This window comes from Martes martes, assembly GCF_963455335.1.
Source record: "Martes martes genome assembly, chromosome: 1".
NCBI lineage: Eukaryota > Metazoa > Chordata > Mammalia > Carnivora > Mustelidae > Martes > Martes martes.
The window spans coordinates 30,192,466-30,217,224 of record NC_137888.1 but is presented as its reverse complement, the minus strand read 5'-3'; the positions used below and the strand labels follow the sequence as shown (position 1 = coordinate 30,217,224).

Sequence of the window (24,759 nt, the reverse complement as noted above, 5' to 3'; positions counted from 1 at the left end):
ATTCCTGGAACTTTTTATTTAAAGTAATTCCTATATATTTCTTTTATTTACACAATGGTATCTATATTACTAATGTAGGAATATTTAGGCCTAACTAAAATATAAATTTTGTTACCAAAATAAGGCACTCTCATATGAGTGAGAAAACTTACAACTTATAACAAAAAATACCATGTTATAATCAATATTGGTGTATCAGTAAATGGAAGTTTAAGATACTTAGTTCTAAATGATACAAAAGGTAAAATCTTAACCTCATTAAAACATACATACCAGAATAGATCATTCTTTGCCATTGTACCCTAATCCTTGTAAAATTTATATGTATGCATATATATTTATAAGTAATTGTGATTCTTATATTTCTTACACATTTCTTTATAAAGTGATGGGGATAATTTTAGAGTAAGTGCTTGTGTACATGGTATCAGTAAGCTAATCATTCAATAATTTAAGAAAATTCTATATTGAATTTTATTTTTTCTTAGAAATAACATAATTCAACCTGCAATGCTTTCACTACAATTATTCAGTTTCATTTTACATATCAACTCTAAACTTTTTGGGTGAGATGGGGTATCTAGTTTTCTATTCTAATAGATACATCTAACATGTTAATTGTTAGAATCCCATATACATTTGTTAATAGCAAAATCATAGTCTTGAATTTTTATAAGGTTTAATGAGGTGTTTTACTATCATATGTGGTCTAATCACACCACAGCTAGTCAGAGTCTTATTTCCCAAAGTTAGACATCTTTTGTCTCTTAAACATCAAACGATGGCAGGAAAACAATGGATCTATAGTTTCTAAACAGCAACAAAATTATCATTAGAAAAATGAGATAATAAACTGTATTTATAAGTTTTTTCATAATTTGTTTTTATAATGGCTCCATTTTTCAAGTGAAATATTCTATAAAACTTCAATAAATTGACCAAAAGAGGACTTAAGAGTGGGAGTGGGTACTGTCCACCCTCCTATCCCCACCCCAACCCTCTAAACCTTGGAAGCATCTTTTTATGAGACCACAGTTTAAAAATATCCCTGCTAAGGCCCCTTACACAGAAATTTAATAACAATGATACAGGACTTTAAGGATGAGAGCTTCAACACCTACTCTGTACCTAATCTCTCTAACTCTCTGGGGTTCTGGAATCACACTCTACAACCCCCCTCCCTAACCAAAACAAAACAAAAACACTCCACTGTTCTGGTTTACTTGTCCAAGTGAGTTTTTGTTATCTGTGTCTTGGGTTAGGTCCCAATCCCCTATGCATTTGTTTCTTTACCCGTCATACAACAATAGAAAAATTACTTTACACACAGACTCAAGAAGAGGGCTTCTGGAGATGAGTTTCGTGCATGTGACACTGAGATCTCTGGGAAGCCCTTCTGTGAGCCCTTTCCTCACCCAGGTCCTACCTTGTATTCTTGGATGATTCCATTCTGATGGTCTGGAGGAGGAGGATCCCAGGAAACACTAATGCTTGTGCTATTGTGGCTTCCTACTGTCAGCACAGTGACAGATTGTGGAGGGGCACTTGGGGCTGCAAAGGAAGCAATTAGGGTAAACACCAGCTGTAAGTCTTGATGTGCATTAACACTGCTTATAGAATATGGATATGAAGACAAGAAGCAAGAGGTCTGGTTTCCAGTAGCTCCTAATGGGCACATAGTATTCAACAGTGACAGTTTTTTCCAAAAATTGTCCTTTAAATATAAGGGATAGGTTTAAAGCAAACACAACAGCTTTGCTAATATGTGCTCGCTAATAAATTTAACAGCTAACATTCTGATCAGTGTTTTCTATATGCCTCGCACTGAGCTAAGCGTCCCACTAACCTCAAGAAGTAAAAACAACTCTTATCTCGGTTTTACAGAAAAGGAAAGAGAAGACAACTGTATGAGAATTACCCAAGTGAAACATTAAGGTAGAATTTGAACCTTGGTATGTCTGGCTCTAGAGCTTTGATCCAGGTGAGAATAGGCAGGCTCTCCTTCTGAAAAAAACACTCTTATCAAAAATATTCTGAGAGTGGGGCGCCTGGGTGGCTCAGTGGGTTAAGCCTCTGCCTTCACCTCAGGTCATGATCTCAGGGTCCTGGCATGGAGCCCGCATCAGGCTCTCTGCTCAGCAGGGAGCCTGCTTCCCCACCCCCATTCTCTGCCTGCCTCTCTGCTTACTTGTGGTCTCTGTCAAATAAATAAGTAAAATCTTTAAAAAAAAATATTCTGAGAGAAGCTATTCCAAATTTTCATCAACCATTATCTCTGAGAGGTGCCATTAATAATCTTCTTGTTTGATTTTGTTTTGTGTTTAATAAATAAACACAGAAACACAGCAATAAATTTTACCAACATAAGAAAAAAATACCAAAATACCTTTTTTTTTTTTGTATTGGGAAAAGTAATTGACTTATACATGGACTCATAATTTAAGATTTAAAACTTATTTTATATTGATGGGAAAGAAACTCTGAAGTTACAAATGAAAACAGTTCATGTTGGGTCGAGTGTGAAATGGATAGATTTTAATTTCCTACAGTTCCCATCCTTTATGGTTTCTCCTATAACTAATTATAATCACACTGAGAAAAGATGAGTGAGAAAAAATTTCTGATTTTAGATTGCAGCATCTGCTCTCCAGTCTCTCTGAGAGCAGAAAAATACTAATTTTATAGGAAAATTTATCAATTCTCCTTAAATCTCTGAGTAGGAAAAACAAAATGAAACAATAGTTGAAACAAAATTCAAAGAATTTGTGGTATTAAAGGATTTTTATGTGAAAGGATCAATGCTTTCATAACTCTATACAGTTTAATCCTTTGAACATGTGTACAATTGAATGGTAAAAGATATTTTAAAAGCCTATCAATTAAGTCTCCCATGTTTCATAAATTTGTCATTGAGGTATGCCCATACGGCACTGAGATAGAGGATATATACAGACACGGTAGCACAATATTGCTCTGTATTATTCCTCTGTCTGATAATATTGTTGCAAAATATGGCACGATGACATAAATCTAACCACCTGTTCACCAGTTTTGTAGTTATTGAGTAGATTGCACTGAAAAATAATACTTGAAAACTGGTTTCTCATTTGCCTTGCTGCTGGCTTGGAGAGAACACCATGCCTGCTTCCTAGCAGGTCAATTATTCCAGTGCTCAGCTTCTACAGATGTGAAGGAACCCAAATCACTGCTTATCATTCCCACACTCCTCCTCCTCTGAGCTCCATTTGTTACATTCAGAAGGCCACATAAACTCTAAAGGAATGCATACCAAATGGTGAAAGATGTCTAATCCAGAGGAAAAGCCTAACTTCAGTGGAAATTCATTTTTGGAAGTGTGCTTTAAATGTAGCACTCTGTATTAAATTCACCCACTCTAGTCATTAGTACTACACATTTCCAACACAAAGTAGAATTTAATGGTGGATGAAGATATTATTATTAATTTTTAATAATTTTTTTTCTTTACATATCCTAGAAGTTGATTAATGTCTTTAAAGATATGTACTTCTGTTCATGTCAGCGTATCACAGCATAAACCAGTGTGGGCAGAACACTTTCACTGTGATGCTGATTAAAGATATGTGCAATTTAAAAGCTCTTTGGTCAAACACGGACATCTATGGTACCATAAGTAACTTATATACATTTTCTTAAGATTGCTCTCATATTGATTTATGAAAAATGGCTGTTTTCCAGGAGCTGTGCAAATAAAATTAGTAGAAAAGCAGAAAAGGAGGGGATTATTACACTTGGCATCTGACTTTTTGTACTTTGATAATACCATTTACTATAAGCCTCTAGTTTAGGGAAGGAGACACTAGTACAGGGACTGGTCAAATCTACATTAATTTCATGTCCATCACAAATTGACTTTAAAGTATCTATGTGCAAAAAAGTTTCCAAATGGGGGAGGGGGAGAAAATGTCATTAATGAGAATGCTATTGCAAACATGCAAGTGGCCTTCTGATTAGAAATTATGAGTCAGACAGGCAGAGTCCATGGGGAAGGAGGCTTATAAAAGAAAATGTCATGCTTTACTACATCAAAAACAGGAAAGCGACAATGAACAGCCTGCATTCTTGAGTTTCCAGTAACCTGTCCTTATTTAATGAAGCCAAATGAACTCAACCATGTTAAGAAAAAAAAAAAAAAAAAAAGGGAATATATTGTAATCAAATTCCAGTATACTGGTAAAATTTGGAACAAATGTCTGCTTAAGAAAAAAATATCCCCTTACTCGAATATCATTTTTTTTAAAGTTCTCAGATTCTATGAGATTCTTGGAATAAAAAGAGAAAATGCCACTTCCTGAATTCACTTTTTATATTCTCTCTTGCTAGTTCTCTAAGGTAGATGATAAACTAGAACTTCAACAGAAATTATCTTGGGACTCCTGGGTGGCTCAGCCAGTCAAGCGGCTGCCTTCGGCTTGTGTCATGAGCCTGGGGTCCTGGGATCAAGTTCCATATTGGGCTCCTTGCTCAGTGGGGAGCCTGCTTCTCCCTCTGCCTGCCACTTCCCCTGATAGTGCTCACTCTCTCTTCTCTCTTTGATTAAAAAAAAATTAAATTAAAAAAAAAAAGAAAGAAATTGCCTCCATTATGGTTTAAGTGGGCTTTTGTTAGAAATCTGAATACTAACCTTCTTCAGTAGTACGAATTATTTTAGATTCACTGTCCATTCCTTGGAACTCATTAAAATAGGGTCGAACTTTAATTTCATAAGTCACCCCCTTTTTCAGGTTGACCAAGACAGCACTTCGCTCAGTTGGGACTTTGGCATCTAAATTCTGCCATGTTGATGTTGCCTGCAGGCCAGAGGTCTGACGATACATCACTCGATAGCCCTGAATAAACTGGGGTTGGCGATCAACCTGGAAAACACACCAAACATCTTTTGAAATCAAATAGAAATATTTTAGACATGACAAGGAAACCACGCATCCTAATTTCTCCTGTCCCTATGTCAGTCTTCGTCAACTATTATCTGTGCGATGCCATCATTGTGTAATTCATCTCCCTGCTTCTAACACCCAATTCCAATTCTGAGTTCACATTGCCTGTAAGTTATGATTTCCCAAATGAAGAGTGGGACAACTCTCTCTCCTGCTTAAAATACTCCATAGTATCCAAGATGCTTAATTAACTCAAATTCCTTAAAATAGCGAAGGCCTGACAGGCCTAGACCTGCCAATTTGTCAAGCTTCACTTCTCATCATCCTTTTCCTATATTCCACAGTTCCTATTTTTATGGTTGGATATGTAATGTGTTATTGCTCAGGGATTTCCATTCTTGTCTTTATCTATTCATTAATACCTTCACTCACTCCAGTCATTTTTTTGAGTTCCTACTAATCAAGTTACTAGTCAAGCTACATTCATTATTAATATCCATAAACAAATGTTATGAATGAGATGGACAAGGAGAAGGAAGCCTGGAGGGGAGAGGACGTTGATAGAATCAGGAATGGGAAAAAGAACAAGTGCTGAGTTCTGCAAGGAAAGTAGGACTATTTATTCCAGAGGAAGAAGTGTAGAAACAGCCCATATAAATTTCTGTGCCTGGAGGAAGTGTATGAGAAGACGAGGAGTTGTGAAGTTAGAGCATCTATTTTAAAGGCATTTGAAAAGCTTATACCCACTAGCAAATATTAAATGAAAGACTTACTAGTTTATCAGTTTCTGGCTCCTTCAAGAGTCCCACTATTGGCACAATTTCACAACTTTTTTGATCCTTTCATTCACTTAAAGGTATATAGAGGATAAGCAGCTATTTTTAATGAAAATCAGATTTTTGAATCTGAACATCATATCAAGTAAAAATGTGAAAATGCCGTTTTGTTCAGTCATAAAAATTACATGAAAACTGAATATATTAAAAATGCAAGCGAAAAATAAAACATGTCCTTATACATTTAAAAACTTCTATTGAAGTTTTACCATTGTTTCATTTTCAGGAAGAAAAGGATTTTTAACATTTTAAACTTTTTGAATGTCTTGCCATTTTTCCAGAATTGCTTAATTTAAAAAATAACTATAAGAGAAACTTCTTCAATTCATTTTGCATATATTGCAGCTTAATAACATATTCTAAGAAGCCTTTAACTTGATAAATTTCACTGTCAAATACAGTGTAAAATTTAGTGGAGAAGAGATGGAAAACCTCATTTCAGGAAGGTTGGGGAGAGAAGAAACAGAGAAGGAGATGATGAAAATGGTTATTTCAACTTTTTAAAACTTTCTTTATCCAGCTGTTAACACACTATGAATAAAAGGTATTGTCTCATGTATTAACTGCTTTTTAAAAAGAATTACTTATTTATTTGAGAGAGAGAGAGAGAGAGAGAGCATGCATACATGAATGGGGGCAGGGCCAGAGGAAGAAGACAGAAACTCCAAGCAGACTCTGTGCTGAGCTCAGATCCTCACACGGGGTTGGATCCCAGAACCCTGAGATCAGACCAGAGCCAAAATCAAGAGCGAGAAGCTCATCTGACTGAGCCACCCGGGCACCCCAGTCCCACGTATTAACCTCTACTATTTATTCTCTAGTTGCAGCATTTTAAAATTATTTTTAAGTGGGAGTCGGAAACTTAAAGAACCTCAATCAAAAGACAATGGAACTTGGGGTGCCTGGGTGGCTCAGTGGGTTAAGCCTCTGCCTTTGGCTCAGGTCATGATCTCAGGGTCCTGGGATCGAGCCCTGCATCGGGCTCTCTGCTCGCGGAGGCTGCTTCCCACTCTCTCTCTGCCTACTTGTGATCTCTCTCTCTGTGTCAAATGAATAAATAAAGTCTTTAAAAAAAAAAAAAAGACAATGGGACAAAGGGACATTTTTCTGTATTCAGAATGTCCAAGCTAGAGAGTCCACGAAGCTGGTGGGCCTGAGCTTATGTGTTTCTATGTATAGCTCATTCTAGCTTCGCAGATGAGTCTTAACAACGAAGAATTCCTTCATCCACCTGACAGCATTCTTACCCTCAAAGATTCTCTGGAATTAGGGCTACACTTACAGCAGGCTCTGCCAAGAGAAAGTTCGCCCAGCTCGGATGCCAAAGCTCGCAATCTTTGAACCCTCATTCATGCTACCAGCTTGTGTTTGTACCAACAGATGTAGTTTTTGAAAAGCCGTTGTTCTGACATTATAAAGCAAGGCAGCTCAAAAGCAAAAAGTTAAATTTATGAGAGCCAAAGAGAGATGCCTTTAATCAAAACTGTCAATGTTCAAAAATTCCTTGCAGCATATGTTAAAACAACATTAAACTGGCATTTTATAAACTTCTCTGCATTCGCTTTAAGTGAATTTATATCCTGAAAGAAAGACATAACTCACAATAATAGCTTGTTAATACTGAAAGAAGCAAGCTGTGTTTTTAAGAAGAACATTAAGCAGCTGTTTCCAGATGAAGAGAGTCTGTAAATCAGGATAAATTGGTTTTATCCATGTTTGGTTTTCATTAATTAAGTGTTTTAGGGACTTTATGAAGCTAATGTTTACTACACAACATCGCCTTGCTCACTTCATTGTACACTGCTTTCAACCCCCATATTCTAATGGCCTACTTAATAACTAAAGAGTTTAACTTGATTTTGTGCAGTTGCAGTACCTTATCCTTCTTTTTCAGAAGAAAATTTGTTGTTACAGGTGGAAGCAAAAATGAAAATGCTGAACACTACCTTTAAAAAAAATAGGTGGGATTTTTATTGCATATGTGTTCTATACCACTGACTTGTGGTGCACATTTTGACAGGTGGTCATTTTCAAGTTAAACCAGATGTTTGTTACTAGTTTTATTAACATTCTGTTTATAAGAAGGAGGATTTTCTTTAGTGTTGATTATAATCAGAGTCTGGCCACAAATGCATGGGTCTGTAGAATTGTAAAAAAAAATCTGTACTTTCTGACATATGAACAAAAAAGCATTGTTTTGGGGGAGAAAAATGAAATGATGAAACAAATTTCCATTGTCCAGTCATAAGGTCGCAACTGAGTTATAGCTCAGCCTTTTAAATTTTCTCAGCCTCAGTTTTCTTATTTCACTCAATAGTATTCATATTAGAAGGGCCTGGATGCAATTAAGTAACTATTATAAGTTAAAGAACTTTGCAAGTTTCAGGGAGGCGCAATGACAAAGCATTATTGATAAGTAAGGGATCCACATGTGGTCCGTATGTGACCAGAGGGTAAATTGCGCACCACCATTCCATTGAAACCACATTCCATTAAAATGTGTAAGTTCTTACCACCATCTTTTCTATTAAAAAAAAAAAAAAATCCATCCAAACTGAAAACTCAAAGTGAATTTTCTTTGTTGGGCTTACCCTGCTAAGGATGGATGCGGATGAAGCCAAGGTCTGAAATTCTAGTTTGCCAATGGACACTTTCACTTTCAGTAGCTGTTATGTTAAAGGGGCAAAGGACCTGCAATTTTTTTGTCCTTGAACAAAAACACCCCCCCACACACATTAGAACAACCTTTTTTAAAAAAAAATTTAATTTTTTAGAATAACTGCTTTTTTTAAAAAACAGATTTATTGCTATTTTCTCTTGAAACAGTCATGTCTTACCATTTTTGTCTACCCTCATCATAAGAGCAGTCACTTTCAGAAAACAGCCCTGGCTAACTATTGTTCCTTCAAGATTAGCCTTGGTAAACCACCTCAGCTGGCAGCACGTCTGGCCCCATAGGTTGGGGAATTTATTTCTCTCCTCCAATAACACATCTGTAACTCAAATACTAACAAAGTAATACTTTAAAGAGCATGCACATTTAGGAAGTTGAAAATATGGCATGGAAATAAAGCATTTGGTTATAATTTCTTTGGCAACAGACCACACCCCTAGTCCGACTTTATTTCACTCAACTGACCTCTCAAACACATACTTAATTTCACGTGTAACTACAAATTCACGGGGAACAATAGCCTATGATCTAATTGAACACTCTCTTTTTTGAAACAAAAATACAAATGTCTAAAAACAACTGATTTGATCATTCAACAGACTGTTATTGAGAGGGTATTTTATAACAGATGCTCTGCTCAGGAGAAACTAAAATGAAAAACATGGGCTCCAGACTCTCAGAACTCAAGCTCATGAGAAAGAGAGAGATATGCAAACTAGTCATGACAAGCTTTGTGGGATGCAGAGATGAAGATGACAAGGTTCCTCTCCTGGAAGAACTCCCAGATTACAGACCTGCCATTTTGATCTAATTCGATTTGTTCTTTTAAACTCAGTGACTTTTAAAGTGATTAACTTCATAAACACAATGACTTTGATTCTTACCCAAATAATTTCCACATTTAGAAGCAGCTTAAAAGGCCCCTTCAAAACTCCCAACAGAGCAGAGAAGACTTTTCAACTGAGAGTGAGGAAAAATCTGCTATTAAAAATACAATTCTTTCCTTGGCTTTGCTAGTTTTATATTTGGTCAAAGGCACAGAGAGATGGAAGAGGCAAGGCAGATAATACCCCTACTGTGTGCCAATGGAAAAATGATGAGGTCATTTCGTATGCACCCTCCATGGGAACAGGAGAACAGAAATCATTTTGTGCAGAAAACAGAATAAACCTATGCAAAATAATGTTAAAAATGGAATCAGAAACAATGTGATTATAAATAATTACTCTTAAATATTATAAATTTAGTCTTATTTATGTTGAAATTTTATCCAATTTTGTACTCCTAGGACAAAATTTTGATCACATGTTCTTGTTTAAGAAGTAACAAAATGCCCCATCTGGGGCCCTGTGCCAAAATTCTACCATTAAGAAATATTCTTTTCAAATAAATATTTGTCTATAGTTTAAGTAAAAAACACAAAACACAGATTTAAAGTAAATAAGTTCAAATCCTAATTTTACCTCTAAAGTGAGTGTGGGAAATTGGGAACATCATTCAACTATCGTACATGGCTTCCTTTTATAAAATTATAAATTTAATTTAATTTAAAATTATAAAATTTATAAAATTACAGAATTAAGCTAAACAGCCTTAAATGTTACTTTAGGTTTTCCTGTTCTACTATAATAATGCCTTTATATTTCCCCATATAGATGAAAATGAGTGGTGATGCCTTTTCTGGTGCCTGAGGATAAAGTTAATCACTTCTTCTTTGATTGAAATCTCTCTATAGGGTATGTCTATGTCTGTTACAGCTCTTATTCTTGTGTACTGTCATTGAGAATTTCCATGTTTCACTCAAGTAGATTTGTCTCTTTACATAGTTCTCCAAATACAATTAATTAAGAACTGGTGAAAAACAACCAGTTTTCCTTTCTTAACGTCCTTTGTTGAAGTATTTGATAAATGGTTACTTTCCGAAAGAAACTTGGACCGTAGGGATGCCTGGGTGGCTCAGTGGGTTAAGTGTCTGCCTTCAGCTCAATTAATGATCCCAGGATCATGCGATTGAGTCCTGGACTCCTTGTTCAGCAGGAAGCCTGCTTTTCCCTCTGCCTGTCATTCCCCCTGCTTGTGTGCTCTCTCTCTCTTTGTCAAATAAATAAATAAAATCTTAAAAAAAGAAAAATAAAGAAAAGAAAAACTTGGGCTCTAAAACCAGAAAGTGAGAATCCAATTTCTTACTTAGTCATTCTTCTACTACAGCAAAACAACGATAATAACAATAGGGACATACTTATGAATACTTTCCCATTAAAATCATAATTAAACTAAAAGATTTCCTAGGTATTCCTAACTCAAATGTCCATTACTTATACAACGCATAAGATCTATCACATACACAGAGGGCTTAACAAAGGATTTTAAGAGGTTATAATAGAGAAATCTCAGATATAAATGAAAAGTTGGTGCTGGCTGTACTATGCACGGGGAAGTATATTACCTGGCTCTTCTCAAAACACATATACATATACATAGACACAAACACATATACACAAGTGTTAGTATTCTCTAATGTGGCTATTTTTATGCTATGTGTTATTTTCACTGCAGTGGCTATCAAGTGATCAAAACATTTTGCAGTTTGATATAACAGAGGGCAGATTGATATTTAATAATGCATGGAATTGAACAGTCTCAATGCATATTGAAATATAAATGTATTTCTTAAAATCCATTAGCTTTTTAGTATGTAGTCATATTATTAAAATTATATTCATGTTTTGGTGCTATTACATGAGATACAGCTAAAGGAATATACAGATGACCTATTTAAATTCAGAAGAAAACTTTATCAAATTAAATTTTTTTGTGCTTCAAATGACATCATTAGGAAAGTAAAAACCCAGGAGCCTGGGTGGCTCAGTCAGTTAAGTGTCTGCCTTCAGCTCAGGTCATGATCTTACGGTCCTGGGATCGAGTCCCACACTGGCTCCCTGCTCAGCAGAGAGATCTGCTTCTCCCTCTCTCTCTACCCCGTGACCACTTGTGCACATTCTCTCTCTCATGCATGCTCTCTCACTCTCTCAGATAAATCTTAAAAAAAAAAAAGTAAAAACCAACCCACGGACTGAGAGAAAATATTTACAAATCATATATCTGATAAGGAGTTTGTATCCACTTTATAGAAAACATAAGTCTATAATAAGGATGAACAGCCTAACTTAAAAATGAGCAAAGAATTTGAATATTTTCTCTAAAGAAGATATACAAATGCTCAAGCACATGAAAAAATAGAAAATATCACTAGTCATTAAAGAAATGCAAATCAAAGACACAAGGATATTCTGCTCCACACCCACGAGAACAGTTAGAGTCAAAAAACAGAGAATAACAAGTGTTGAGGAGGATGTGAGCGAATCTGGCAAGGGTGTGGAAGAAACTGGAAGTTTCAAATATTGCTGGTGGAAACATAAGTTGGTAGAACCACTTGGGAAAACATTTGGGCAGTTTATCCAAATGTTTGAGAGTCATCATTTTACTCAGCAATTCCTAGGTAGATACCAAGAAAAATGAAAACATATGTCAACTTGTTCTCAAATGTTTATGGCTCCCTGATTCATGTTAGCCACAACTAGAAACAACTAAAAAGGGCATCAGCTGATGAGAAAGCAGAAGATGTGATATATCTGTAGGATAGAATGCTATTCAGTAATAAAAAGGAACAAAGTACTGATAGATATTATAACATGGTTGAATCTGAAAAATATTACATTGAGTGAAAGAAGCCAGACACAAAAGATCACAAATTGCATTATTTCATTCATAGCAAAGGAATAGGCAAATCTACGACAGGAAGTAGATTAGTGGGCACAAAGAGCTAAAGCGGGGGAATGAAGGAGGCACGTTGCAATGAACACAGGGTTACATTTTCAGATGACGAAACGTTCTAAAACCGGATTCTGATGATGATTGCACAATTCTGTAAATATACCCAAACAGAGTTGGCCATTCTAACTCTGATATGGTAATTATATCTCAATAAAGCTGTGAAAAAATAAGAAGAGGACACATCGATCTATTTTATTCTACTCTTTAATTCTATGGAATGTTTTTCTTTTTTGCCATTGATGACACCTTGATTTTAAATGGTGAGGGTTTCCATTACTATTTGTTTGTGGATTCACTATTTCCATCGTTGGTTTGTTTTCTTGAAGGAATAAAAGAAACTGCCATTAACATTGTTTTTGAAAACTTACCGTCCACGTGACTTGAACCGTGGTGGGAGTCAACACAACTGGAGTATGAAGACGGACAATGACATCTCCTAGTTCTTTCTGTACTTGTCTATGGTCCACTCCTTGTGCTGGTGGGCTGATATCTACAGAGATAACCATTCCCCAAATTTAAAAATTCCTAGTAAAATTTTAATGTGTATTACACAAGCCATTACTATTAAGTCATTGCAGGGCAAAAAACAAAACTTTGTGACAAAAAACATTAAAGCGTATTTATATACATACCATCCCTGCTAGGACATAATTTGAGAGATGATATTTATCTTTACTAAAATAAAATTAATAAAAGTGTTTGTAATCTCTCACTCCCTTCAAATACATTGTTGTGAAAGATCTATTATTTGCTTATTAAAGAACAAAGTATGTGCCACAAGACGTCTCTAGAAACATCAGTTTTCTACAGATGTTGGCATATTGAAGGACTTTCCCGAGTAGTTAATGGAGATGTATCTGAAAACTGCTGTTTAGGAATCTGTTCAATCCCTTGTCCCAGTTGGTAGATTGTATGTTGTTACTCCTTGACCTACACCAGACTGGAAGCATGGAAAAGAAAGTAATGAGGGAGACGTGGGAAGTGAATTATGTCACTAAAGGTTAACAAAGTGAGGGAAAGAAGAGGAAAAAGCCCTCAAATTTACAAAAATACTTTTGACTGAAAAATTTAGGATACTTTTTAAATGTTCTAAGGTAATCAATTTTGAACAGAACTTTAATATCTGATCAAAAAAAAGAAAAAGAATTCGGCTGTTTTTGGAAGTGATTGGGGGAAGGGAGAGGGATAAAGAATTACAATATTTAGAATCATATACTCTCAGCCGTGCATCGTTCAGCTGCCCCCAGTATTAACCATTCCCATAATACTAGTCTACTGTTCCATATAATGGTTTATATTCTGTGTGCCCATTAAGAAAAAATTAGAGAGAAATTATAGACTTCTGAGTTCATCAAATTGATATCAAATATTGAATTTCACACAAACTCAAATCAACTACATTAACTGTTGCACTGCCATGTTAAGTTGATTTTTTTTTTCTCCAGCTATCTTTTAAGGAAGGAAGCCTCATTTAAAATAATTGATTTTCTTAATCCTGTTTTCTCCTATTTTCTTGGGCTGCAATGCAACACTCCGGCAAAAATACTTGTAAGTGCATATCTCAGCCGTAATTTAAATTGGATGCACTAACAAACTGGGACCTAAATAGGGGAGGGAGCGGAAGGACGGGCAAACGGGTGGAAGGGGAGTGAGAGGTATAGGCTTCCAGTAATGGAATGAGTAAGTCATGGAATAAAACCCACAGCATAGGGTAGAGAACAAATGGGTAGTTTCCGGAGGGGAGAGGGAGATGGGCGAAATAGATGAAAAGGATTAAGAGTACATGTACTGTGATGAGCAATGAGTAATGTATAGAATTATTGAATCATGAGATGGTATACCTAAAATGAATATAACACTGAATGTCAATTATACTTGAATTTAAAAATAAATAGATATTTCTTTAAAGCCACAGCACAGGGAACATAGTCAATGATACTGTAATAGCACTGAATAGTGATAGACGGTAGCTGCACTTGGCGGTGAGCATAGCATAACATAGAGAGAAGTCGAATCACCACGTTGTATGCCTGAAAGGAACGTAATATTGTATGTCGACTATACTCAAACAATTTAAAAAAAAAAGAAAATAAAATTCTCAAGGACCTTAGTGTGATGTGGAAGAATGCATATAATATAATCAGAGGGGTAGACAAACCATGAGAGACTGTGGACTCTGAAAGATAAACTGAGGGTTTTGGAGGGGCGGGGGTGGGGACGGGGGTGGGGTGAGCCAGGTGGTGGGTATTAAGGAGGGCACGTATTGCATGGAGCACTGGGTGTGGTGCATCATCAATGAATTTTGGAAAACTGAAAAAAAAAAATATAAAAAATGAAAAAAAATAAATAAAATAATGATATTTGACCCCCCCAAAATATATATAAGCTTGGCATTACAGATAGTATATAATGAAAGTGTTGCTTTTATTTAATATTTGGAATTTATATCATTAATTCCCACATTTGATTTTAATTAAAATAGCAGGATTAAAATACCTTAAACCTCTTCTATTGTTTTCCAACCCTCTGTATCGATTTGAGTAAAGCACAAACTTATCTCATGACTCAGGATATATATTTGCTGCTATTATTTGGAAAATGTATACTGTATAGCAACAAAAAAAATGAGTGAAAAACTGGGATATAAATAATTGGGAACTATGTTTTGGTGAATTTTTCCCCCCAGTTCCACTGTTTCTCATCCTTAACATAAATAGCAGAGCTATTCTACTTGATCCAGAAAAAAAATTATTAATAACATGTGAATAATATTAACCTTTGCTGACACATCTGTGGTCTACTTTGATGTTGATGCCACAAGTATTTGCTGGCTTCCCAAAGAATTCAAAATTCTATGGTACTTAATATCTTTCAAAATAAGACCTCACACAGCAAAATGTCCTTTGAAAAGAAGTGCTTCACAGAATGCAAAGCTGCTGAAAGTGTAGTGTCAAAAAATGAAACTGACATTCAAACACACAACATGAGTTTTCCTATTAAATATCTGTTAAGAGAACATAAGTCTTTTGCTCTATATAGTCTCTCAGCTGGATCAAGCCAGATCACAAACAACTTCTCATTAATCTTTTTGGACCTCTTCACCGAGAAGTTATTTTATGAGCCAAGATTTAGTGACTGGCAGAGTTATTGAATGATCAGGAAGGTCTGCCGGATATAATTACACCCAAAGTCTTCCCTACTCTGTTATCTCTCGCCTTCCATTACAGCTACACACAAAAACTCTTTCTGTCTACACTGGTAAAAATGACCCCAGTACTCTGATTTCTTGAGTTAAAGCCACATACATCTTCAGGTTCCGTAATTTAATTTACTCATTAAATTCAGACCCACTAAAAGCAACTGGATCCAAGCAAGGTAAAATATAACCAGTTTCAGATCTTCAAATTTTTTGTTGTACTTTTTATTTCTCTGGAGACAGGTTCTTTACCTACAGGCCCTTTATCATCATGGAAAATTAATCACATTACTGCTTAGAGAACAATAGCGAAGTGGCATTCCCTCCTCCCCTGACTGTCATCATGTCAGCAACGTTCCAAGATCACGTGGGGACTATTTCACTCGATTCCTTTAAGGCACCTTTCTCTGTTATAAGAGCGTGCTAGTTACTATCACGGCACTACATTGTAATTATAATAATATTTTTATGGCTGTATGGTGCTTTTCATTGCATAAAAATACTACTTTGAATTATATCTTGTTCAAAGCCTTTTACAAATAGGAAATAATTAACCCTTTCTCAAGAATCCTGCAGGAAGCCGATTGTAACCAATAATAAAGCCACAAGGTCTGTTTTATTAATTCCCCCCATCTACTAGTAGGAAGGGAACTTATAATGCAGCATCCTGTTTTAACCCCTTGACTCCAGTGACTTCTTTTTTTTTTTCAGTGACTTCTTAATTTGAGAAGAAAAATCTTCAGTTTTGAAATTATAATATTCTGCGTGTTCATTTTTATTTAAATTCCAGGTAGTTAACAAACAGTGTCGTGTTAGATTCGGTTGTAGGATAGAGTGATTGCACAGTTCCTCACCCAGTGCTTATCACAGCATGTGCGGTCCTTAATCCCCAACACGGATTTCACCCATCCCCCACCTCCTCCTGGTAACTGTCAGTTTGTTCTCTAAATTAAGAGTCTGTTCCTTGATTTCTCTCTTTTCCCTTTGCTCATTTGTTTTGTTTTTTGATTTTTTTAATCAGTCAAAAGAATTGTATACCTCCGGAAGAAAACTTGATTTACTCCTTTCGGAAACAAATTGCTCCTTTAAACACCTGGTCTGATAAAAAAACGAAACAAAACAAAACAAACAACAACAACAACAAAAAGCCCACCCACTGTAGGAATGCTTGTCAAACTTGAGCAGAATCATCTCCCAGAGAGCACCCTAACACAAACTGCTGGGTGGTACCCCCAGAGCTTCTGAGCTGCTGCTCCCGTGGGAGCTCCGCCTGGAGACCCACTGTGCTATAAAAATAGAATTCTTAAACAATAGGGCTAATTTTGATATCCCCATCTGGGCATTAAATCCATTAAAGATCACTTTTTGCATTGTATCATTAACCTTCCAAGAAGGAGACCAGTTTCCTCCTTTTGAAATATAGTAAAGTCCTAACTTAGCTGATTTACTATGTAAAGGTAAACAATTAATTTGTTCGCTTGTTTGTTTGTTTATTTATTTATTTTTTACTCAACAGACCCCGGCAGCTCCGGGAGGAGGACTCATTCACCGAGGTGAACAGCAAGTTCCCTTCTCCTTCCCTGGATCCCCTGGATCAGGTCTAATGAATCATTGTAACAAGTAAGGCAGACACTTTTCTCTTTCCTCAGGCAACGCCTTTGTTCTCAAAGAGCTGCTGACCGCCTCCTTCCAGAACCGGTCACGTTTACGGCCCTTGAAATTACCTTGTGTGCGCACGGGATCTGACATGGGGCTTGGGTCACTGAGACCTTGGGGGTTGATGGCTCTGACCATGAATAAATAGATCGTATTGGGCCGCAGTCCCCTCACTGTGTAGAGCGTGGTCTTCACATGGTTTGCCACCGTCTGCCAGCTGTTGCTCACCGATTGGCTGAAACAGGAACAGAATTTTCACTGAACGACCAGTCGTGAAGGTACCGGCAATGGAGTTGGGTTTCAATGACAAAAGTTAATGGCTGAAAATTAAACACACACACGCACAACACTTGAAGTGTTAAGCCCAATAAATGAAACATTTGGATGATTTCGGTTTATTCAACAACAAAGCCGAGCCCACCTAACGGAAGTGCCATGCACAACAAAATTAAACTCAGCCCAGGAGATGTGACAGCCCGTTGCTAATGCACAGCAGCCCACTAAATGAATACCTGTAAAAGGAACAGAGGCCAAGATCACAACATCAAGTTTATACAATAAATAGGGTCCTCGTATATGTATGTATATATACCTTGAAAAGAATTAACCTGTAGAAAGAATAAATGGACTACAGAGTAAATTATGCCAATACATTTTCCTGTTACAAGGTGTGTTTTCTTTTGCATCAATTCCGCATGCAATATTATAATAGAGCCTTCTAAAACTACATATCTGTAAAAGAAAAAAGGAAGCATGTAAGGAATATTTTCCTTTGGTCACATTTTTAATAAAATTGTACATTACACAGTATGTGATTTCTCATCTTCAAATGGTGAAATACCTCTGAACCTAGATGTGGAGACCCCTTAACAGCCCGCCAGAGATGGGATGCCCATTTAGAAAACTTTGTCTAAGGTCATATGCTGCTTTTGCTCATGATGAGGAGAGAATGGGATTTTTCAGAGATGCCCATCCACTTTTCAAAAGTTTTTATACGTCAAAGTGTGAAAATTACAGAAAAACTGTCTTTGGAAAGTTGGAAATGATGTATTTGTGGATCGTTACCTTAAATAGATTAGGGAAGCCTAAAACGAAAGTAATGGTTTGTCCTAATGCTTTAAAATGACAAGGGCTATTGCTATCTTTATAAAAGCAAATAAAAGAACATTGAAACAATACAAACTTCATTTTCCCATTTGTGTAAGTATTTTATCAAATTCTCACAATGACTTCATCATGACATTTGCTAATGTATAGTCTATATCCTTATATTGATGACAATTTTTTCAAATAACAATTGGACATATTTTTTCCTTTCAGCAACCAGAAGTGCATGGAATCAATTCTTTAGTTGCAGCTTTTCATTTTTTTCTTAGGCATACCCCAAAGCTTCATTAAAACATATAGCACAAAAACAGTGGAACTATTTTAAATTCTGCTGTAATTATGAGGAAGCAAGTTTCCAGGATTCCATATCTCAATAAACAATGCAGAACTTAAAAAGTGCCCCGCCTAATTAAATTATTTTCTGCCTAGCTCTAATGACAAAATTCTCATCTTAAGTCTTTACGATGGTCAGAGTAAAGAAAGGAGCTAAGTGGTTAGGTGTTGAGCTAGATCCCCATAGACTTAGGCGTGGGTAATGCATATTTAGTCCTATTACCAAGTTATAGGTGGAAAAAAACCCAACTAGAGTCTATTCTTGAATAAAATCAGATAAATACTTAAAATGCACTGTTAAACATGTTCTTAAGATTAAACAGCAGGATAGCTCACGTGAGATTTTAAGATACAGGAGCTAAAGCAACAACCCAACGGAGAAAAAAAAAAAAAAAAGGAACTGTCCCATACCTGAAAGCCTCAATGATATATGCACTTGCTGGAAGGGCTCCAGGGGTACCTGGTTGCCAGGACAAGGTGACACTGTTCTTAGTAACATCAGTGACCTGTGGTTTGGATGGTGGCCCTGGCAGGTCACTTAAGTCATAATTTTTACTGATTGTTGCTCCAGATTCTATAGAGGACAAACAGAAAATGCTTCATTCCTGATTGCATAAGATGCCATAACACTTAAAAGAAGGAAAATAGGCTATTAAAGAAGTTGACCTAGACAATGAGCAATTCATCTTCATGAATCAAAAGTATGTAAATGAATACTTGCCTTTCCTACATGTTATTAAATGTTTACTTTCATGCAAGAGCACTAGAATTGCTTGCTCTTCAGGTAGAGGAAATATGTTTATCGAGGACAAATGTTATCAAACTGCATATATGCAATGTCATGTGGAGAAATTAAAAAGTGGCATATGAAAAAAAAATAAAAAAAATAAAAAGTGGCATATGACTTCATTTTTGTAGTCAGTGAATTTAAAATTTTGATTATTTGATTGTTATTTGATGATGAGCTAATCACTGAAATGCGCTCAAGATTTCTTCTGTTGAGATCATTCCCGAGGACTCACCTGTCACGTCCAGCACAGCACTCCACGAAGTCTCCCCACTTGAACTTGTAGCCACACAAGTGTAAGTACCAGTATCAGAAATCTAGTGTGCAAGAAAGGGAGACAATTCAATTATTTTAATTAATTTGTAATTACTCAATCTCAAGGAGGTAATATTTCATTTCTTAAAATGTGATGTATCATTTGGCTGTCCAAATTGTTCATTAGAGTCTATCATATGTACACAAAAAATATTAAAATCGACTCATATATTATTATTTTATTCATAACAGGAATTGAATGATTTTTTTGTATTTCTACAACTAAATGTTATTTGTCTGGTAAACTCGATTTGTCTGTTCTCTTCCCTCCATGGTAATACCTTTATCTTCGTATAACTCCAATTTGCAATGGGGTTTCGCTGTGTCAGAGTCACATATGGACAACTCAGGACAGAATTTTTCAGAATCCTATAAATATTCAGAGATCAGTAATGCAAAACTGTCTTTTCCACCTTAATACATTATATTTCAATGGACAAAATGCACTCAGAGTCAATAAGGATTGTGATACCAGGCGACTGACTTTTTTTTTTAAAGACATGGAGAAAAGTGAAGGAAAAAAAAACAAACAAGTCTCTCCCTTCAAATAGATTGGAATTCACTTATATTTAGAATTTAGAAGTGTTACAGAGAATGAGATAAAATTATATCATAAACACACAAACCATGTTGAAGGAATCCCTGCAGTTTAGAACCGAAAGGGACCAAGCAAATAATCTCATGCCCCACTCTTTAAAGCATATTTAAGAACCGTCATTCCACTGATCACTTAAAATGCTTTTATTATTCGCTGAAGAACAGGAAAGGATTTTTTTAAGTAGTTGATAATATAATCAAGAGTTCTCTTTTACAAATGTACAAGGTATACATTTCTGTGATTATGCTTTGGCAAAAGGCACAAATCAATGAAAAATTGTATGTCAAAAATCTTCTTTGTGGTTGAGTTCTGTGGGCCTAGAGTATAAACAGATTGATTCACACTGGTTTAGAGTTGAGACTGGGAAGAGAAACTGATGACCAGCCTGAATAAGGCAAGTCCCATGATGCAAAGTTAAAATTCTGTGATGAACATGAGTCTAATTGTTGATGAAATATGAGGGTTCATGGAATATAGTCTCTGCTGGGTCCACAGCGTAAGTGTACTGATGACTCAACCTTCTGCAATGGATTCTCAGGTAAATCGTTAGTGCATGGATGTCACTGCTGGGCCACCATTTTAATTGATTTTAAATGTCATTATGTATTTTAACTTGAGTTTCAAACTGCTCTGGAGCATCGTTCTCTGCCATATTATCTTCATACAATTGTCTTCTATTATACAGCGGGATGACGGGGGATAGCCATTGTAAAAGAGCCATCCTTTCACACGTGGCTGTGTGTGCATTATAGTCATTAGAAATCTCTCCATTTAAGAAGCATCACTCACAAACTAAATATAATGAGCCAAGGTTGGATTTTAATGCGATGTTCATTTGAATGCGGTCTGTGAAAGAGTAAAGAATTTGCATTTTATTATAGCTGTTGAACTAAAATGTAGCACTTGTTATTATGTGCAAATGCTGAAAGAAGGGTATGTAGGTAATGCTTCTTAACTGCATCTCCTTGTCATTGTGGAGAGACACAGTCTGACATTAGCGGTGGTAGGTAGGTTTTAATGAGTATTGGAATATTCTACTCCTCAAAAGATACAGATTCAGTTACCAATTAGCTGGACTAGGAGAACACAGTGTTCATCACATTATTTCCACCCCCCTCCCCACATTAAGTACCAAAAAAAAAAGGAAAGAAATAGTGAGACACAAAGGAATATGACCTATAGAAACCCTCTTTTGACTATATGAGTGAAGTAGTGTAAAAACACATTTTTATCTTCCTTTAAAGACAGTCAGAAAAAGAACAACATTTTCATACTGGAGTTTATCCAAAGCCCTATCAAAAGCTGAAATATCGTTGCTAAATCTCACTCTTCAATCACCATCATCATCACTACCTTCATTCTTATTCCTTTAACTTTAAATAATTTCTTTTCGGATCATGACTGCTTCATCTCTCTTCTTTCCTTCTCCTTTTATCCTTAACCAAGTGCTTTAAAAAGAGATTAATGTGTTGGCACACTCCATCACCTGCTTTTCTCCTTGCCTGGTTGGCTGCAGACAAGCCCCCAGGAACTTGCATCTCAGAGACACGACTCAGAAGCCTGACACAGGGCTCGAAGTTTGTTTGACATCATCAAGCACCCACCTTTAATTGCTTCTTTCAAACACTACTGGGGATCTTGACTATTCAAGCACACCCTTTAATTCAGTGGTACAGTGAAAATGCATTAACCTCCATGGCCCAAGTCTGCCGTTAGCCCAAAGAGAGAGGTGAAAGTGTTTACTCAAGGAGAGGTGGCATTAATTTTTTAATAACTCCCATTTGTTCAAAGAAGGTTAGCAATTAATTCAGAATCAATAAAGAAACAGGCTAAAATCTGTATTAATTTATTTGTCTTTTAACTGAATTTGACAGCATTTTTTCCTACTTCGAGCAAGCAATAATTAATGCCTATGTCTCAAAATTAAAATGAAAACATTATATATTAATTTTATTAACAAATATACAAATTAACAAAGGTTTGTGTGCTTTGAGTGTGCATGGACATACTACAAAAAGAGTCCTTCCTTTTTTGTAAATATCTGGGTGGTACACTGATAAATACCAAGTAAACACATAATTAACTATAAATATATTTGTATTTTAAGAGAAGAAATAATCTATGTTGTAATCAATTGAAAATACATGTACTGAAAAATATTTTAACTTCTTCCCTAGCTTCCAGATAGTAAAATTCAGCATTGTTTTTCTGGTTTTTTGTTTTGTTGTTGTTGTTTGTTTGTTTTGTGTTGTTGTATTTTTTTTTTTAATCTTGGCTCCTATTTCTACCTAGATACCAGACTCTACGAATTGCTCTTCCACCAAATAATTTTTGATTAATTTTTCTTCATGCACTATATTAGTCATCTTAATTCTGGCTCTTATTCCCAATCTTTTGACTATTCTAGCAAACGCTGCAGTTTTAGCATAGTGATTCCCACACGGGGAGGGGGGGGGCTCTACACATTTTGTTGAATGAAAGTGAATAACTCATAGAGGGCAGGTGGTTCCTATCTGGTACTCACACCTTCTGTAATCAATCCCTCACCTCGAACGTGTGTGGGACCTGTTGACTTGCTTCTGGACAACAGACGATGATAAGGGTGACAGGATTTCATATTTGCGATTATGCAACATAAGGTCCTAATACTTGTCTTGCCAGGAGACTCCGTTCCTCATTGACTTTGAGGGAACAAGTAGTCAAAACGGGAATATCAATATGGCAAGGAACTAAAGGCAACCTTCAGTCCATAGCAAACGAGAGTCTGAGGTAAACCGTATGATAGCCATTTGGAACTGATTGCTGTCAGCAATCACGTTGCTTAGAAGCAAATTTATCCCCAATCTTCAGCCGAGACCACAACCCGGATACCTGATGATCCCTTTGTGAGACCCAGAAGTGGAAGACCCAACTAAGTCACACCCAGGCTCCTAATCCCACAGAAACAAATAAATGTATGTTGCTTTAAGCCTCTAAGTGTTTGCTAATATTGTTAAACAACAATAGATAGCTAATACAATATCCAGAAAGAGGCATTTGAGTTGCTTCTGGAGTAAGTTTAATTTGTTAAATTGGCAGGAATAGTCACCATCTTCCATTAAAAGAACAGCAATGACTTGTCCTTGCCCACAGGCTTAAACCTAAACTCCACAGCAACTTAAACTAAAATGTAAGATTTTCCACCAACTAGCCAAATCTACCTTTTATGTACTCAATCTTATCTCTTCAGTTTTTCACATAATAGCTTGGCCAAGCCAAGTTGTCCACATTTCCTTACAAACTTCCTTTGTTCATGACAGTAAATCAGAAGAATTTGACACTTTCAAATTACTCTAAATATCCCATTACTATCATTAACTTCATGTGTTTAAGATTTTTAGCTTTATCAATTGGATACGTACAAGTTGGAGTGAAAGGATCAAAAGTTTCTAAGTCTGTTATGATCTTATCATTAACATAAGGACTTTCCTTCTAATATCAATTCATCAAATGATGAATTTGAAATAAGAAATAGGGAAATAAGAAATAACAGGGCCTATAATAAAAGGTGCAGCAACTGTGCTAGTATGGAAGATTTTAAGTTTACAAAGCAACTTCTCCCGAGGGCAATACATATGTTGAAATGAAGACCCAAACACAAGTCAAGCATCACTTACCCGTAAATTCTTAATCTGCAGTGTCCCTTGTTCTTGTATAGTTGCTCTTGGATCTCTACCCAGAAAAGTAAATCCCTCCTTCAACCAGCTAATTACAGGAAGAGGATCCCCAGTAGCTTTACATTTCAGTAATGCTGTACCATCTACTGCTAGAGTTTGGTTGGCCGGGCCTTGTAGAATTATGGGTGGAGGTCTATCTGTCAAAACTAAAGGATAAGGATGTTTTCAGTATATTTTAACTTCTCAGAAGTTATATTATAGTATTAGATGCATATTACATATATATTATCTATAATTTATCCTGCACATTCTATGTCCATTATGTATCTGTCATCTATACATACTATAATATATATACAGCATATTTACCGAGGACATACTATTGTTTATAACTTACTCTGAATTACCTACGGTAGATGACAATAAAATAAATTCTGACAGTATAGTATTGTTGAAAGTCTTTATCATATTAAAAATATGGAGAGTTCATAGCAGTTATTCACAAAATGTACATTTTATCTCTTACATGCATATTTAAGAGAGCCTATAGAGTATCATATGGGTAGAAACAATTTTCATCTTTGCTTTCATTATAAATATACATATAATACATAATTTCACCCTTCAAAGCACCTTGCTCTCTCTTTCTCTCTCTATTTATACATATACATATATATAGACTATGATATGTTGGTTGATATTAAAATCCTAAATATAAACACTTTATTTCCAAGATTATGACACTGGGCCTCAGATTACAGCATTATGATCTGGATGATAGGATTTAACTAGTCCTTAGAATTAAGCAGTAATCTAGTTATATTCTATTTATGGTATGACAAATTAGGGTT

General features: G+C 35.8%; 1 protein-coding gene across 1 annotated transcript in view; it reads right to left on the bottom strand.

Moving 5' to 3' along the window:
• Window positions 1-24,759, bottom strand: part of ROBO2 (roundabout guidance receptor 2) — a 584,467-nt gene that overhangs the window by 73,868 nt on the left and 485,840 nt on the right. The window contains exons 10-16 of the mRNA XM_080815165.1: window positions 23,909-24,114; window positions 19,575-19,656; window positions 18,964-19,126; window positions 17,181-17,347; window positions 12,629-12,750; window positions 4,664-4,895; window positions 1,427-1,551 (exon numbers count right to left, since the gene is read on the bottom strand). Of these exons, the coding sequence (XP_080671291.1) occupies window positions 1,427-1,551; window positions 4,664-4,895; window positions 12,629-12,750; window positions 17,181-17,347; window positions 18,964-19,126; window positions 19,575-19,656; window positions 23,909-24,114 (1,097 nt within the window). The remainder of the gene's footprint in view (window positions 1-1,426; window positions 1,552-4,663; window positions 4,896-12,628; window positions 12,751-17,180; window positions 17,348-18,963; window positions 19,127-19,574; window positions 19,657-23,908; window positions 24,115-24,759) is intronic.